The following is a 15,981-nucleotide window of genomic DNA, read 5'->3' as shown; positions in this document are numbered from 1 at the left end:
AAGCCCACGTATTTACTTTATTGCCCTTGAGACTAAGGGTGAATTTCACGTGGTTAATCAACCTACCCTGCACATTTTTGGACTGTGGGAGGAAACCAGGGCACCCATAGGAAACCCACGCAGACACGGGGAGAACATGTAAAACTCCACACAGTCACCTGAGGCTAGAATTGAACCTAGGTGCCTGGTGCTGTGAGGCAGCAGTGCTAACCACCGTGTCACAGTGCTGCCAATGATGTTGTCAGTTTGAAAGCCTCCGAGGATAAAAAATGCTATTCCCACGCTAGAAATCTCTGTCAAACATTTACCAGGAAAACTGGGACAGTAGATGAAATCAGTGAGGTTTCAGTAAATTATTCAATTTACATGAATAATTATTCATGTAAATTGAGTCTGTGTCTTTATATGCCCTTTTGTGAACAGAATTCCCACTCACCTGAAGAAGGGACTTGGAGCTCCGAAAGCTTGTGGGGCTTTTGCTACCAAATAAACCTGTTGGACTTGAACCTGGTGTTGTTAAACTTCTTACTGTGTTTACCTCAGTCCAACGCCGGCTCCTCCACATCATTATTATCCTGTGGACAGCTCTGTCTGTGTGTTGTGATTTGGATGTTTCCTGTCTTTTCAAATCTCTCCAACCCCCATGTCTGTAACTTCCTCCCATAAGATAAAAAAGAAAGACTTGCATTTATATCGAGCATTTCATGACCACCAGATGTCCTAAAGCTCTTTACAGCCATTGAAATACTTTTGAAGTGCGGTCACTTTTGTAATGTATGAAATGCGGAAGCTAATGTATGCACAGTCAGCTCCCACAAACAGCAAGGTGATAATCACCAGATGTTTAGTGGTAAAAGCAAATCATTGCAGATACTGGAATCTGAAACAAAATTTGAAAATGCTGGAAAATCTCAGCAGATCTGACAGCTTCTGTGGAGAGAGGGCAAAGTTAATGTTTCGAGCTTTGACAAAGAGTCATCTGGACTCCAAGTGTTAGTTCTGTTCTCTCTCCATAGAAGCTGTCAGACCTACTGAGATAATTAGTGGTGTTGATTGAGGGATTAATGTTGGTCCACAGCAGGGAAATCGCTCCTGTTCTTCAAAGTAATCACAGCAAGAGTTTTAACAACACCAGGTTGAAGTCCAACTGGTTTATTTGGTAGCAAATACCATTAGCTTTCGGAGCACTGCTCCCTTGTCAGATGGAGTGGAAATCTCCTTTTGTGCCAGACTATGATTCTGAATGATTCTATGAAGTGTTCTCTGTTACCACCTCTGGCTCTCACTGTCATTGTGTTGCTCAGGAATAGGGACACCGAGCATAGGAAGAGGTACAAGCTCCACTCACAGGAAAGACCAGTGAAGCCTTGCCGCAGCTTATCTGCTGCTGAAACCCTCATCCAGATCTCTGTAAGCTCCAGAATCAACTATTCCAATACTCTCCTGGCTGCTCTCACATTGTGCACTGTAAACCTGAGCTCTTCCAAAACTCTACTGCCTGTGTCTGAGCTGACACCAAGACCCATTCATAGGTCACCCTGTGCTCAATGATCCACACTGGCTCCTGGTCAAGCAACACCTCAATTTTAAAATGCACATTCTTGTTTTCAGATCTGTCCATGGCCTTGCCCCTCACCATCTCTGTAATTTCCCTAACAATTTGGCTACCATAGCTGGAGACACATTTGTTGAAAAGTCTTTTAATATTCAGAGTGAATTAATAGCCTGTTTTACACCCCGCTGGGGTCTAGGCAGAGGAAAGAAAGTAGCCACATTGTCTGCTCCTGGTCACTATCCAGTGTCCTGTTGAAACAGAGGATATGTGACAGTCAGGTGAGGAAAAAGAGGACTTGTATCTGATCCCCACACAGGGGAATAGCAGACTGGTACTTGCTAACTGAGGAGTCAGCCCCTTCAGCAAAGGAGGAGAGGGAGTTGCAGGAAATCATGTTTCCTTTTCCTGTTCTACAGAAGGATTGCTCTGTACTACACCAGAGAATACAGAGAGGATAGACACCACAGAGATTCTGATAAGGAACAGCACAACTGTGGGAAGACATTCAGTCCCTTCTCAGAATTGCTCAACACAGAGAAGGTTGGACGGTGAAACCATTATCTGGAGATCAGTCAGGTCTGAGCAGCATTGACGTATAATCAGATCTGAAACTCATCAGTAGAGTGAAACCTTCCATCAGAACCAACCTTTCTGAAAGTTCGACTCCAGGCGATTAGTCAAGGTGAGGCTGGGAAGAAGATGCGTGGACTCCAAATATGGTGAGAGCTTCAATCATTCATTCCTGACTCATTCTGACAGGTGAGAGGCTGTTCGAGTGTGTGATTCACAGGTTCATAAGATCACCTAACACAGAGGTGCATCTGTTGTCCCACCTGCAACACAAGGACATTCACATGGAAGAGAAAGTATTCACATGTGAGGTGCGTGATCGAGCCTTCACACGGTCATCGATCATTGTGAATCACAGACGCATTCACAGTGGGGAGAAGCCATTCACATGTGAGGTGTGCAGCAAATCATTCTCAGTCATCAAACCTCCATGCACACCAACGCACTCACTCAGGGAGGAAGCCATTCACATGTGATGTGTGTAACAAGGGCTTTGCGCAGTCATCAGCGCTGGTCATTCATGGGCTCATCCACACAAGAGAGCAGCCATTTACATGCGAGGTGTGCAAATAATCATTTTCCCAGTCTTTGAATCTCTGTATACACCAATGTATTCACACAGGGGAGAAACGATACACATGTCATGTGTGTGAGAAATCATTCTCAATGTCATCGTATCTCTGTGTATACCAATGTGTTCACACTGGAGAGAAACCATTCCCATGTGATCTGTGCGACAAAGTCTTCTCAACATCATGTGAGCTGCGTGTACACCAACGCATTCACACAGGGGAGAAACCATTCACGTGGAAAATGTGTGATGTCGTTCTCACAGTTATCAAGACTTCTGCGCCACCAGACAATTCACACAGGGGAGAAGCCCTATAAGTGTGAAATTTGCAATAAAGCTTTTGCAATACTAACACGGCTTGTGATACACCAGAGGATTTACACAGGGGAGGAACCCTTCAGATGTAAGATTTGTGAGAAAGCTTTCACCCATTCCTCTAAACTCCTGACGCACCGACGCTTTCACACTGGGGAGAAAGCATTTGTGTGCGAGGTGTGTGAGAAATCATTTTCGCAGTCATCAAACCTTTGTGCACATCAACGCATTCACATGGGGCAGAAACCATTCAAGTGTGAGGTGCGTAACAAATCATTCTCGCAGTCATCGAATCTCCGCGCACATCGGCGCATTCACACTGGGGAAAAGCCATTTTATTGTGAGGTATGTAACAAATCATTTTCAGTATCATCGAGCCTTCGTGTATATCAGCGCAGACACACAGGAGAGAAACCATTCAGATGCGAGGTGTGTGACAAATCATTCTCAGTCATGAAAATTGCTGCTCCATCAGAGGATTCACACAGGGGAATAAACCTTCAAGTGTGACATTTCCAATAAATCTTTTGAGACATCCTCCTGAAGCACCAGTGGATCCACACTGGGAAGAAACGACTCAGGTTCATGACGAGGCTTTCAAACAGCCAGCACATCTCCTGATCCATAAACACATTCACACAGGAGACCTCCTATCAATGTGAGTTCTGTAATGAAGCCTTCACACAGCTGTCAGACCTCTAGAAACATCAATGAATCCACACGGGTGACAATCCCTTCCAGTGTGTCATTTGTCAGGATTGTTTCACTGGCTCTTGCCAAACACCGACATCTCCACACGGACTTGGAGCCGACTCACCTGCTTCCGTTACACTGAGAGCTGTCTGTGTTGTTTACCCTCCAGTACTCACAAAGGGGAGCTGTCCTTCCAAAGCACTGTCTGTCTCAGCAGTGTCTGTCTCCAACCTCTCCCACTATCAGTCCAATTGTTTCAAGAAAGTCAATTTAACGTTCGACTATGATGATTAAAATACTGTCAGACCTCTCGGGATTTCTCTGCCCACCACATGTCCTTTATCTTCCGGATTTCTCTTTGGGTGTCAGTCTTCAGCTTTTGAATACTGGTTTCTTGGGTTGTTCTGCCAAGTAATGAAGGCTGATCGTTTTTGTTCCAGGGGGTCACATATTTCAGCGTCATGTTCATTGCGCCAGTCCTGGTGATGATGTTGCTCGAACCCAGTAGTTTGGACACAGGAGTTTAGTACAGCTGACTTTGTTTTGATCCCACTGTTCAGGAATTGAGTTGAATATGTGAAGATTTCCTAGAATGCCCGTGAGTTGCTCCTAGAATTCCTCTCTTCGGTTGGGCTGTTTTAGAGCTGAGACATTGATCTTCTTCCTCTTGGACTTTTGGGTCCTATGATGTCTTGGTGCTGGGTGGATGTTCATCACTGATTGAACAAGTCGATGGTCTGTCCCCACATGAATCGAGTGATAGAGACATCACTGAGGACTATGAATTGGCTTTGGACCTTCCAGAGGAACTTCCAACATGGTCTTTGTTGCCAGACAAATCCAAGAAAAATGTTGAGAACAACATCGGGAACTCTTCACTACAATCATCACCGTGACCAAAAGATTTGACTCAGTAAATCATGAGGCTCTGTGGATTGTGCTCCAATGATTTGGATGTCCAAGAAACTTCTTCACAATCCTGCAATTGCTTCATGATGATTTGACTATAACTGTCTTGAGTGGGAAATCTGAAACAGAAATCTTCAAAATTTGGACTGGTGTCAAGCAAGGCCGTGTGATAGCCTGTAAGGGGATTTTCCTGGGGGGCTTCCCTCTGTTGCCATATATTGAGCTGAACTCAGTTAATACAAAGCCTCGCGAGAGACAGTATGCAGTTAAAGATGTTCTTTATTTGACCAATACGCATTGGGAGAGAGACAGCCGGAAGATTCCAACTTCTCTCTGACATTACATTACATGTGTAAGACAGATATACCTTTTCGAAGGTTCGTTTCTCCCGCCCAACCTGTTATCCAAAGTGGATGATCCAATTACATTAATAATGGTTTGGATACAGGAATTTAGTACAGTGACTTTTTGACCCCACTGTTCAAGAATTGAGTTGGATTTGTGAAGATTTCCCCGATTATCCATGAGCTGCTCCTGGAATTCCTCTCTTCGGTCGGGCTGCTTTAGGGCTGAGAATTAGGAATTCATTGGTCAGTTGGACCAGGAAGTTCTTCCCCCCCATTGCCTAGGAACCTTACTTACATAAGTCCGGTAAGTTCAAGGATTACCCTCACCACCTGCAAACCATGGGAACAGAGAGAGAGTCGGTTTACTCTGCCTGTGAGCTATTCCTTATAGTAAAAGCTGAATATGTCTATCCGCTGCCACCACAAGCTAAATGCCTCTATTCATTTTAAAACAATGGTAGCTTGCAGATGTAGGGTCTTTTACTGATAAAAGTGAATATATTCTATACCTTATTGTTTCCAAAGAATGTGGCCTGTCCACTTCTGTTTGTTTCCCATTATGCTTTGGAGTAGGCTGCATCTTGGACAAAGCTTACAAGACATTTCAAAATACATTTAAAATCTACAATACTTATTCAAAATTCTCTACCAAAAAATGTGTCTATGCAGACAATACCTTTGCATAATATATATGAGGTGCCTTGTGATTCCTTATTGTGTATACAAGGCACACTGTGATTCCTATTCTAAACTAGTCTACTTTGTTTTAATAGACTTCAAAATCCCAGCGGTTTCTGTACCCTCATCGACATCGCCCCCATTTTATTTACAATCTACCTGACAGTGACTATTCACCTAATCAAAGATCAACTTCCCTCTGGTGTCAGTATTAAATACCATCTCAATAGGAAACTCATTTACTTCGGTCACCTCAATGCCAAAACTAAACTGACCACCATAGTTAGACATGATCTACAGTTTGTAGATGGATGCAGTGCTGTTGTCTGCTCTGTGACAGATTTCAAACATCTCTCCATCTCTTCAATGATGGAAACGAGCTTCATCCTGTGCACCTAAGGTTTGGTATCATTTCCGACCATCAGAATTGGGAGCCAGACTAAAGCACAGGGATTTTAAACAAACTTTTGTCTGTAGTATTCTGAGAGAGTTTCCCCTGATCTGAGTGTGTATGTGTGTGTGTTATTAAAGTGAGCCAGCTCTCAGGAGTGGGTATGGGGTAGAATCAGAGCCTGCTTTAGTTAGTGATATGAATTATAGACGGATCCTCTTCAGGTGATGGGTATTTGACTGATATCATGGGTAATGTTTATACTCTCCTGTGTGGGAGGACTACTATCCTGAGTATGGTGAGGGAGTAGGGGTGAGTCTCCACAGACCTGAATTCCCATAGCCCATCATGGCACAATGTCTTAATAGTATGATATGTTCACCTTACGCTCTTCCACGATTCATTTCAGGTTCTGGGAAAGATCTTAAGACATTTTCAAATTCTTTGTTATTTTGATTGATTCAGAGTTTGGTGCAAATTGCTAAATGAAGGTTAAGGTAAAGTCATCATTGTCCTAGATGACCATAAGCTGCTCTCCCCTTTGAGGATGGTGGTGATTTAACCTGAGGATCAGCACACTTCAGGCAAGGGGCAAGGTTGTGAAGGCGGGCCTTTATGAATAACCTCAGCTGGTATGGGAATTGTTGGCATCACTTCTCATAAGTAACTATACTGTTTTGTTGTTTGTCTGTTGTTTTATGAATATTCTGTGCAGCTTTATAACACACAAATCCAAATGGTTAATTTTTAGTATGCTTTATTATTTTGATGAAAGTTGAATATTATGTTTATTTTCTATCATTTTATCAAACTTCTGAACAGATTTATAATTCACATTCATTTTTTAAACTTATTCAAAACCACCTGATTTGTGAGCATGGTGTCTTCCTATTCACTGAGCTATTCAGGAGCCTACAGTGAGAGTCCTTTACACAGTATATTGGTCAAAGTCACTGTATGCTTTCTCCATCAATGTGTTTATAATTTCTAGTTCACATTGTTGTGGTTCAGGTCAGAAACTCCCACAATATTTTATGAAGCCTGCCTGGACCATAAATTTTGGATTTTGAGTTTGGTGAGGATAAGCATGATATGTATGATTCAAAAGACCCACCAGCGAGCTTTTATGAAACTAAGTTTATTTAAGAATATAGTTAACATGTATAAGAAGAAAATTAGCAAGAACCTTTAATTACAAACAAGAAACAGAACAACCACTAATGTATAACCCTTTACAAATATATCCAATCAAAACCAAAACCTTCCATAGACAAAAATCTTTAAACAAGTTCAACACAGCAAAGATAATGCTCATGTGGTACCAGAGATTGAGTCCTTTGATTGAAGACGGCAGTCCTCTGGATTCAGTCAGAACTAATTGAAGACAAAATAGCTTCTCAGAACCCCAGGGAGAAACTCTCTGGTCGAGCAACCAACTGCAGAATCTTTACTGCAGGAAGGTAAAGCCTTTCTTTCAGATAACCAGCAGAATTTCCAAAACAACAAGGAGAGAGGGAAAACAATTCTTTTTAGCTTGCTGTCCCTTCGAAACTAAAATGTAGCTCAGGACTGAAAATGAAAGAACTTTTGTCACCTGACCAGAACCCATGACCTTCCACCTAACACCGCAGGGCCATAAAACCAATCCCGGAGTAAACATAAACAACCCCATTTAAACTATTGAAATAGTAATAAAAGGACATCTCCAGTCATCCCGGCAACAATGAGAAGAACACACTGAAAAAGTTTGCTTACAACTGCAGAGTACATGATTTTTAAAAAATCTCTTAAAGGTACACTAATATCACAACATGAAGCAGAATTTCTCATTAACAAAGACTTGCACTCCAAATCAACTTTGACAAACTCAGTGTTTGAAGGCACTTTTCAACCAATGAAGTGTTTTTTGAATTGTGGTCAATGGTGTAACATTGGAAACATGGCAGCCAATGTATGTACAGCAAACTCTCACAAACACCTATGTAATACCAGATATTCATTTGGTGATGTTGATTGCAGGATCCATATTGTTTAAGTCATCAAGGGTAAGTTCATTGCTCATCTACAATGTGGTGATTTTTTACATTCAACTTGGAAGGCAGATGTGGCCTTGGATTAACTTTACCGAAAGTTGGTACCTCTGACAGTGCAGCACTCCCTCAGTACTGCACTTGACCGCCAGTCTCAATGCTCTTGGGGGGAATTCTCCAGCTGTTTACGCTTGCTGATTCTCTGGTCCTGCTGGCAGCACACCCCATTCCACGGGTTTTGGATGATATCAGTGTGAGATACTATTAACAGTGGTAGCACCAGAGAATCCCTCCACCAACAAACAGCACGCCTCCTCGAGCCGTGAGAAACACGCGGCTGGGAGGCTGGAGAATTCCCCTGCCATGTCTCTGCAGTGAAATTTAAACTTCTGACTCACAAAACATAGTTGTGGGTTCAAGTCCAACTCCAGATGGATTATTCCATAAAGATGGATTAAAGTTGCTGTCAAGGCCACACAAACAATTTCTCAGACTCTGAGCTCCCTGTACAAACCCCACCCACCAGCTATTGAAACACAAACATGTAAAATAAGTGAAGAAATTATATTGTAGATGTTTACACACTGCATTGATCATGAAGTCAATCAGATCACAATGTACCAACTTTAAATAAAACTGCTAAAATTGGTCACAGACTATTTTTGGAAATGTTTGCTTTAGTGAAACCCCTTGACAAATATGCAACAACTGCAAATGCACACGTTGTGGTCAAGAGTTTACACTAGTTTGTGTTGGTTTTGACAGTGTAATCAGCTGAAATTGACCATGTCAGGAATTTTAAATGTCATTTCTGTCAACTTTAAACTGAACTTTTATGAACATTAAAAGTGGTTTGTTAAACATCACCCAGGAAGTTGGTACCAACCACAGAAATGACCACGGCCCCAGATGGGAATAATGAGAGAGGTGAGTTTCTGCTGATTGTGCCTGTTTGAGGCGGCTCTTCAAATTATATTCAGGGGTTTGGGCGTTCAGGCACCAACAGTCAAAGTCGTATTCATGACTCCAGTCTACATGGTGACCAGCAATTATTTCAGTAAACTACTGGCCCACAGATAATAGTTTATTTCATCTGAGTCAATAGAAATAATTATTTCATATTGTCATTACATTAATAACAAAACTATTACTAAAGGTTTTCCTTTGTTTTCTCACATATGGGAAGATTAAAAATGTGAACTTTCTTTCTATGATTCTCAAGTTTATCATGCTGGAACAGAGAGGACCAGGAAAGGGATGGTTGGAGATGACAAGGAGAGAATTGAAAAGGGTAGATAGAAGGAAAGATAGAGACACAATGAGGTAGGAGAATGGGTGAGATGGAAAAGGGAGAGTGGAGTAAAGATGTATCAAAGAGAAAAAGAGGAATGATAGGCATGAGAGGAAGGAGAGCTAAGCAGAGGAATGGAGGTGGAAACCAGAGGAGAGCAAGTTAATCTCTCAATCCCTGAGGATTCAATATTTTCTCCCTTCACTGTTCCTCCCTCTGCTGCAGTTGTCTGGTGCCACTCCCTCCTGTGCCCCTCTCTCCTGTCCATGTGCTGATCCCACCACTGCACATCATCGCTTCCTTGCATGCTGTGGGTCTTCCTCTTCTGATCTGCTGTCAAACACATCCGAGGTTACACATCCCACACTGATGTTGTCAGTTTGAAAGCCTCTGAGGATGAAGGATGAATGCTATTCCCACACTAGAAATCTCTGTTAAGCATATACCAGGAGAACTGAGACAGCAGCTGCAATAAGTAAGGTTTTATTCAGATGGGACAATGACAAGTTTAAATCTCCACCTGATCTGCTGCTCAAAGTCGCCTCCGTTTCACCGGTCAGTTTCCCAAACTTCAGGAAACTCATGTTACTCCAGAAATATTTGCAGCAATTTGAATTTGAACAATGTTTTATGTGGTGTGTAAAATGGTTACTGCTTCAAACCTTTATTTACAAATGCTGACATCAGAGGTTACATTAATATGGGATGCACAGTGTATAAAGGGATTGATCCAAACATCTCTCTGGTCAAGAAAAAACTAAGTTATAGAGTCAAATGTCAGAAATTTTACCACCTCTCCCGCCCGAGGCTCGTAAGATCCCGCCCGAGGATAACGAGAATGCCGTTCTGCGAGCCTCGCCCTAATTCTGGGGTGGGCGAGGCAGTAAAATTCTGGCCACAGAGTTTTACAGCACGGAAAGAGACCCTTCGCCCATCGTGTCGACACCAGCCATCAAGCACCTATCTATTTTAATCAGTTACTCACACAGTCCATAAAGAAAATTTTCATAAATGAGTAAAAATGTATTTGTTCTTTTAAGTCTGTTCCAATTTCCTCTCTTCATACACACATTTGCAGACATAATCTTTAAAGTGTTCAGATCTTCTTCTGGTACGTTTGTGAGTTGTTGGCTGTTTATCTGGTGTCTGCTTGTTCCTGAAGTAATGTTGACTCTCTGGGGAATGTTGTTGCTTTGGTGAGTGTTGTTGCTAAGATAATTGTTGTTGCTGATCCGTTGAATTTGTTGGGGAAAGGTTGACCTCTGAGACTGGTGGTCGTTCAGTTCCTTGCTCAGCCTTATCAAAGTGAAATTTGTCTTCCTGTTGTTTGACTTTGAGCTCGTTACTACTGTTACTACTTCTGGCCTCAGTAGTTTTAGCTGTTGGAAGAGAAGCCTGGGTCCAGCGTGACATTTATCACTGGACTGGACACCTTTCAATGCTTTCAGTAGGTGTGTTTCTCCACTTTAATATTACCCTCTACACATCAGTGCTGGATCTGGTCAATTTTTTTATGCACCCTTTTGCAATTTTAACTGCTGCCTCAGCCTTTCTGTTTGACTGGGGTTAGTGTAGAGATTATGTGTAGTGCTGGATTTCCCAAACACTCATAAAGTGTCCTTCACTTGTGAATTGAGGGCCATTGTTACTCATCACAATGTCAGTAATGACAACTAAAGTATGTTTTAAGGTGTTCTACAATCTCACTAGTCACCATTGACATCAGCTGGTCTAACTCCAAGCAGTCTGAATAGTAGTCGACTGTGACGAGATGATCAGTTCCAGTGAGAGTGAAGAGGTCTACTCCGAGCTTCACCCATGGTCTGTCAGGGATTTCATTAATCAGGGGCAGCCATTTATCTTGCTTAGCTTGATCTTTGTTACAAGCATCGCACTGGCTGATGTGGTCCTTAATCTCATTTCTTACGTTTGACCAGTACAACCCTTCTCTTTCCTTCCTCAGACTAGACTCGATTCCTTGACGGTTTGTGTGGATGTGCTTCAGCATCTCTTTTTTCTCATCTCTTTAGGGATAATGACCTCAGTTCCTTTGTCCAAGTTGCCATCTTGGGTGATCACTTTATCTCTGTTTGCCCAAAACTCTCTTGCAGCAACAGATGTGTCCTTGATGGTTTCAGGCCATCCTTTCATCACAACTTCCTGTAACATTTGAAGAGTTGTATCTCATTGATGTCGTTTACTTGATCCGAGCAAGACGTTTGTATGTCAGATTCAGCGGCCAGAACTCTACCACCTCGCCTGCGCTGAAATTGGGGCGGGTGAGGATCCCAGAACGAAATCTCTGTTGGCCTCAGGCAGGATTTTACGATCTCACCCGAGCAACACCGTAAAGTCCTGCTCAGTGTTTCTGCTGGGTTGATGATTCCAGAGCATGTTGTGCTGTTGCTTCTTGTTGAATCTGGAACATTTCATGCTCTGTACCAGCATCATCACTTCCTTCAAAGAGAGTGCAACTCTCCACAGCAAGTTGGTGATGTACATCTGCTTCCCTTGCTGGTATTTCTCTTTCAAATGATATTCCTGCAAATTAAGTCACATCCTTTGTAAACACTTTGGAGCAGATAGAAGCAGTTTGAGAAAGATACTTTGAAGTGACTTGTGGTCAGACTCTACCATTGCTTTCTCTCTCTCAAACAAGTACTGGTTGAAATGCTCACAATTAAAATTAATATCCAGGCAATGCACAGCATTGTTCAGTTTGTGTTAATGCTCTGGATACAAACACAACTGGTTGTCCTTAGTGCATGAGGGTTGCTTCAAGTCCTGTTTCACTGGCATCTCAATGACTTCATCATTGACATCATAGTACCTCAGCACTGGCGTTGTCGTCACTAGTTGTTTGATGTGAGTGAAAGCTATTTCTTGTTCTGTGTCCCAATACCACTGAACATCCTTTGCAGTCAGCTTGTGTAGAGATTCACACTCTGATGACAAATTGCGTAAAAACTGGGTTAGGTTGTCTCCGTGTGGGTTCAGTTATGTTCCAGGAGGACCAACAAATGCCTTATTACAGGACTCACACCTATAGGGTATCTTCCCTATGCCAATGCATTAATGGACTAGGAGATATGCTGTTTTGTCATACAGCTCATGCCTGAATGGTTTCACTCCTGTATGAATCTACTGGTGCTTCGGGAGATTTGGGGAGGGGGTATGCCATGACACAAATGTCGTGCCCCAAGAGTTTCTCTCGTGAGAATCCTCTGGTGGCCCAGAAGGGTTAAAGATTTCACAAAAGTGTTTCACAAACCTCTGTTATGGACCAGATCAGAAACTCCAAGGTATATTATGAAGTTACCTAGACCCCAGCTTCTTTTTGATGTTGGCATTCGGGTAACCATAAGGTATTTCGCTCCTGGTATGATCTGATTAACCCACTAGGAAGCTTTTATTGAAATAAACTTTACATAACAACACAGTTAAAATATAACTTTTACCAATTGAATTACTTGAACATGACAAGATATAATTCTTAACAGCTAGCTATCTCTGTAGTTCCAATGTAAGCAATATCCCCACATACATAAATTCCTCTTCTGAATCAGCTAGCACAGAAAACATATAAGCTTATGCAGGGCTTAGGTTTCCAGCATTTTAACACCTCTGGACAGAGATACAGAATAACACCTGTCTTTTGACTCCCATATAGCCTCCAGAGAAAGATTTATCTTCAATAGCAGAACTTCAGAGAAAGAGATTTATTTTCTGGCAGGTCCCAGTCTCCTAATCCAGAGAGAGAAAGAAATACACCTCTCTCTAACAATTTCCAGCAGCATCTGACTTGGTTTCTCTGTATAAGCTTAGTCCCATCCCTTCACCTGATTTTTCTTGTCAATCAACCGAATGAACCCCCACTCTGAAAAATCCTAGGGGAAAACATTAAAATAACAACTGCATTAGCCTTGATTAAAACAAACATTCTAGCAATTGGGATCAATATGCTGCTGCAGTAATCACAGGGGCTGCCAGTTACAGACAAACCACGACCAGTTAATAGAACTCACTGCTAAAAATATCCTGCACAAGAAACATAACGTAAATACATTTCTTAAAGGCACAGTATCGTCATACTTCACACTTGAAAGGTTACTCTACTGTGTGGCTCAACTAATGGAACAGGAGGCTCAATGACCTCAAGAGTGATTCACACATTGCACGTGTAAATGTGCTGATGTACACAGAAGCTCAGTGAGTCAGAGAATGATCTGTTGCTGACCTTGCTCCTAAATGGTCACTGCCTTGTGTGAATACGTTGGTGCTTACGGAAGGTCGATAAATCCGAGAATGATTTGCTGCACAAATTGCATGTGAATGGTTTCTCCCCTGTGTGAATTCGTTGGTGTCTGCAGAGCTGTGACGAATCCGAGAACGATTTCTCACACATCTCACATGTGAATGGTTTCTCCCCAGTGTGAATCCGTTCATGTTTACAGAGATCTGAATGTGACAAGAATGATTTGTTACACACCTCACACGTGAATGGTTTTTCCCCAGTGTGAATCCGTTGGTGCACGAGGAGACTTGAAGAGAATGAGAATAATTTATCACACACCTCACACCTGAATGGTTTCTCTCCTGTGTGAGTGCGCTGGTGTTTGCGGAGGTTCCCTGACTGCAAGAATGATTTGTCACACACCTCACACGTGAAGGATTTCTCCCCTGTGTGAATTTTTTCATGTTTGCGAAAAGTTGATAAATCCGAGAATGATTTGATGCACATCTTACACGTGAATGGTTTCTCCCCTGTGTGAACGCGTTGATGTCTGTGGAGCTGTGATGAATCTGAGAATGATTTGTCACACATCTCACACATGAATGGTTTCTCCCCGGTGTGAATTCGTTCGTGTTTACGGAGATCTGAAGATGATGAGAATGATTTGTTGCACACCTTGCATGTGAAAGGTTTCTCCCCAGTGTGAATGCGTTGGTGCATGAGGAGAGCTGACGAGGATGAGAATGATTTATCGCACACCTCACACCTGAATGGTTTTTCTCCTGTGTGAATTCGTTGGTGTCTGCTGAGGTTTGCTGACAGCGAGAATGATTTCTTACACACCTTGCAGCTGAATGGTTTCTCCCCTGTGTGAATTTGTTGGTGTGTGTGATAAGCCGTCAACTGTGAGAATGATTTATCACACGTCTCGCACGTAAATGGTCTCTCCCCTGTGTGAATACGTTGGTGTACACGGAGGTTCTGAAATCGCAAGAATGGTCTGTCACACACCTCACATGTGAACGGTTTCGCTCCTGTGTGAGTGTGTTGGTGTCTACAGAAGGTTGATAAATCCAGGAATGATTTGAGGCACACTTTGCACATGAACGGTTCCTTCATGTGAATGCATTGGTGTTTGCGGAGCTGTGATGAATCTGAGAATGATTTGAAACATGCCTTACACTGAAATGTTTTCTCCCTGGTGTGAATTCTCTGAAGCCCCAGCAGCCTTGTGGACATCATAAAATCTTTGTAATAAACTTCACACTTTAAATAGTTTTCATTCCATATGGCTAACTGGATGTCTTCCCATGGTGTGCAGTTATTCCTTTGGTGATGGTCAGGATCTATTTGCGGTGTCAACCCGCTCTGTATTCTCTGGTGTAGTACGATGCAATCCTTCTGTAAAACAGGAAAAAGAAATATGAATTTCTCCAACTCCTCCTCATTGGCTGAAGGGACTGACTCCTCAGTGAGAGATTGTTCCACAGAGTGTACCATTGTCCTCATTGTGGGGAATCTCAATGAAAAAGAGGTCAGGTGGAGTGTAAAATGGGCTATCAATTCATTGTGGCTCGAGTTGTGCTGGTGAAGGCCATTTTCACCCTCAGAGTATGTGTTAATGTAAAAAAAATCAGGAGAAATGTTAATTAAATGGAAATTTTGAAATCTCTCCCCTTGTATTCCCAAATTATTTAAAGGAAACAAGATTGGGCAGGAAGTGCTAGAAGCGAAGGAAAATATTGCTTCACTGTAGCTGATTGAAGGGTTTATCCTGGGAAATTAGATACACTGCACTCACTCAGACTGCACATCCTAAATTCAGCTCTCAGACACAGCACGGGGCAAAACGATCAAATCCAAGCCCAGGCTTCTGGGAAAGGTCAAGGCCTTCAGGTAAAATCTTTGAAGATATTAAAAGACATTTCAATAAATGTGTCTCTGCCCCTCCCAGATAATTACACCTCACCTTCTCATATTCAGCAATGACCCATCAACAAAACTCAGCCTGTAAATCAGAAGGGAAATGCTTCCAATAAACACACTCAATATCCAACACACAGCTCAGCGCTCTGATTGACAGTTCCGCCAGCCAATCGGAAGATAGGCTACTTTACAATCCCGCCCACAGCCACCGGTTCTTCGACTGTTCAGCCTCTCACGCGCCTGGTTCTGCGCAAACGCTGTGAAGACACACTGATCAATGTGGCCCTGGGCCTGCGCAGTGAGGGGCGGCAGTATGGAGTCAGGGAGAGAGAGAGAGAGAGAGAGCCAGCCCGCGGTGCCTGATGGGAGTTGTAGTTCTGCCGCGCGCAGCGGCAGTTGGCTCCCAGCGTTCGGGAGTTGGAATGTGAGGAAGCGCGAGCCCGAGCGGCTGAATCGAATTGAAAAGCAGAG

General features: G+C 42.7%; 4 protein-coding genes across 5 annotated transcripts in view; 3 read left to right on the top strand and 1 right to left on the bottom strand.

Annotated features, from left to right (window-relative positions):
- LOC144497025 (uncharacterized) overlaps positions 1-6,184 on the top strand; it is a 335,427-nt gene extending 329,243 nt beyond the window's left edge. The window contains exon 3 of the transcript XR_013498498.1: positions 6,170-6,184. The gene's annotated coding sequence lies outside the window, so the exon portion shown is untranslated. The remainder of the gene's footprint in view (positions 1-6,169) is intronic.
- Positions 1-15,981, top strand: part of LOC144497048 (uncharacterized) — a 388,053-nt gene that overhangs the window by 224,352 nt on the left and 147,720 nt on the right. The gene's annotated exons all lie outside the window — the stretch shown is intronic.
- Positions 1-15,981, top strand: part of LOC144497015 (uncharacterized) — a 507,438-nt gene that overhangs the window by 483,118 nt on the left and 8,339 nt on the right. The window lies entirely within an intron of this gene.
- Positions 7,162-15,675, bottom strand: LOC144497021 (uncharacterized). Its single transcript, XM_078217719.1, has 2 exons — positions 15,554-15,675; positions 7,162-14,985 (listed from the first exon to the last, which is right to left on the bottom strand). Exon 2 carries the CDS (start codon positions 14,824-14,826, stop codon positions 13,603-13,605), a length of 1,224 nt encoding a protein of 407 aa, XP_078073845.1. The 5' UTR covers positions 14,827-14,985; positions 15,554-15,675; the 3' UTR covers positions 7,162-13,602.

Source organism: Mustelus asterias, chromosome 8 (assembly GCF_964213995.1).
Source record: "Mustelus asterias chromosome 8, sMusAst1.hap1.1, whole genome shotgun sequence".
NCBI lineage: Eukaryota > Metazoa > Chordata > Chondrichthyes > Carcharhiniformes > Triakidae > Mustelus > Mustelus asterias.
The sequence above is the reverse complement of the archived record's forward strand: the minus strand, read 5'-3'. Positions and strand labels throughout refer to the sequence as shown.

Coding starts and splice junctions, on each gene's coding strand:
- LOC144497021 (XM_078217719.1), bottom strand. CDS start 14,826: ATGATGTCCACAAGGCTGCTGGGGCTTCAGAGAATTCACACCAGGGAG.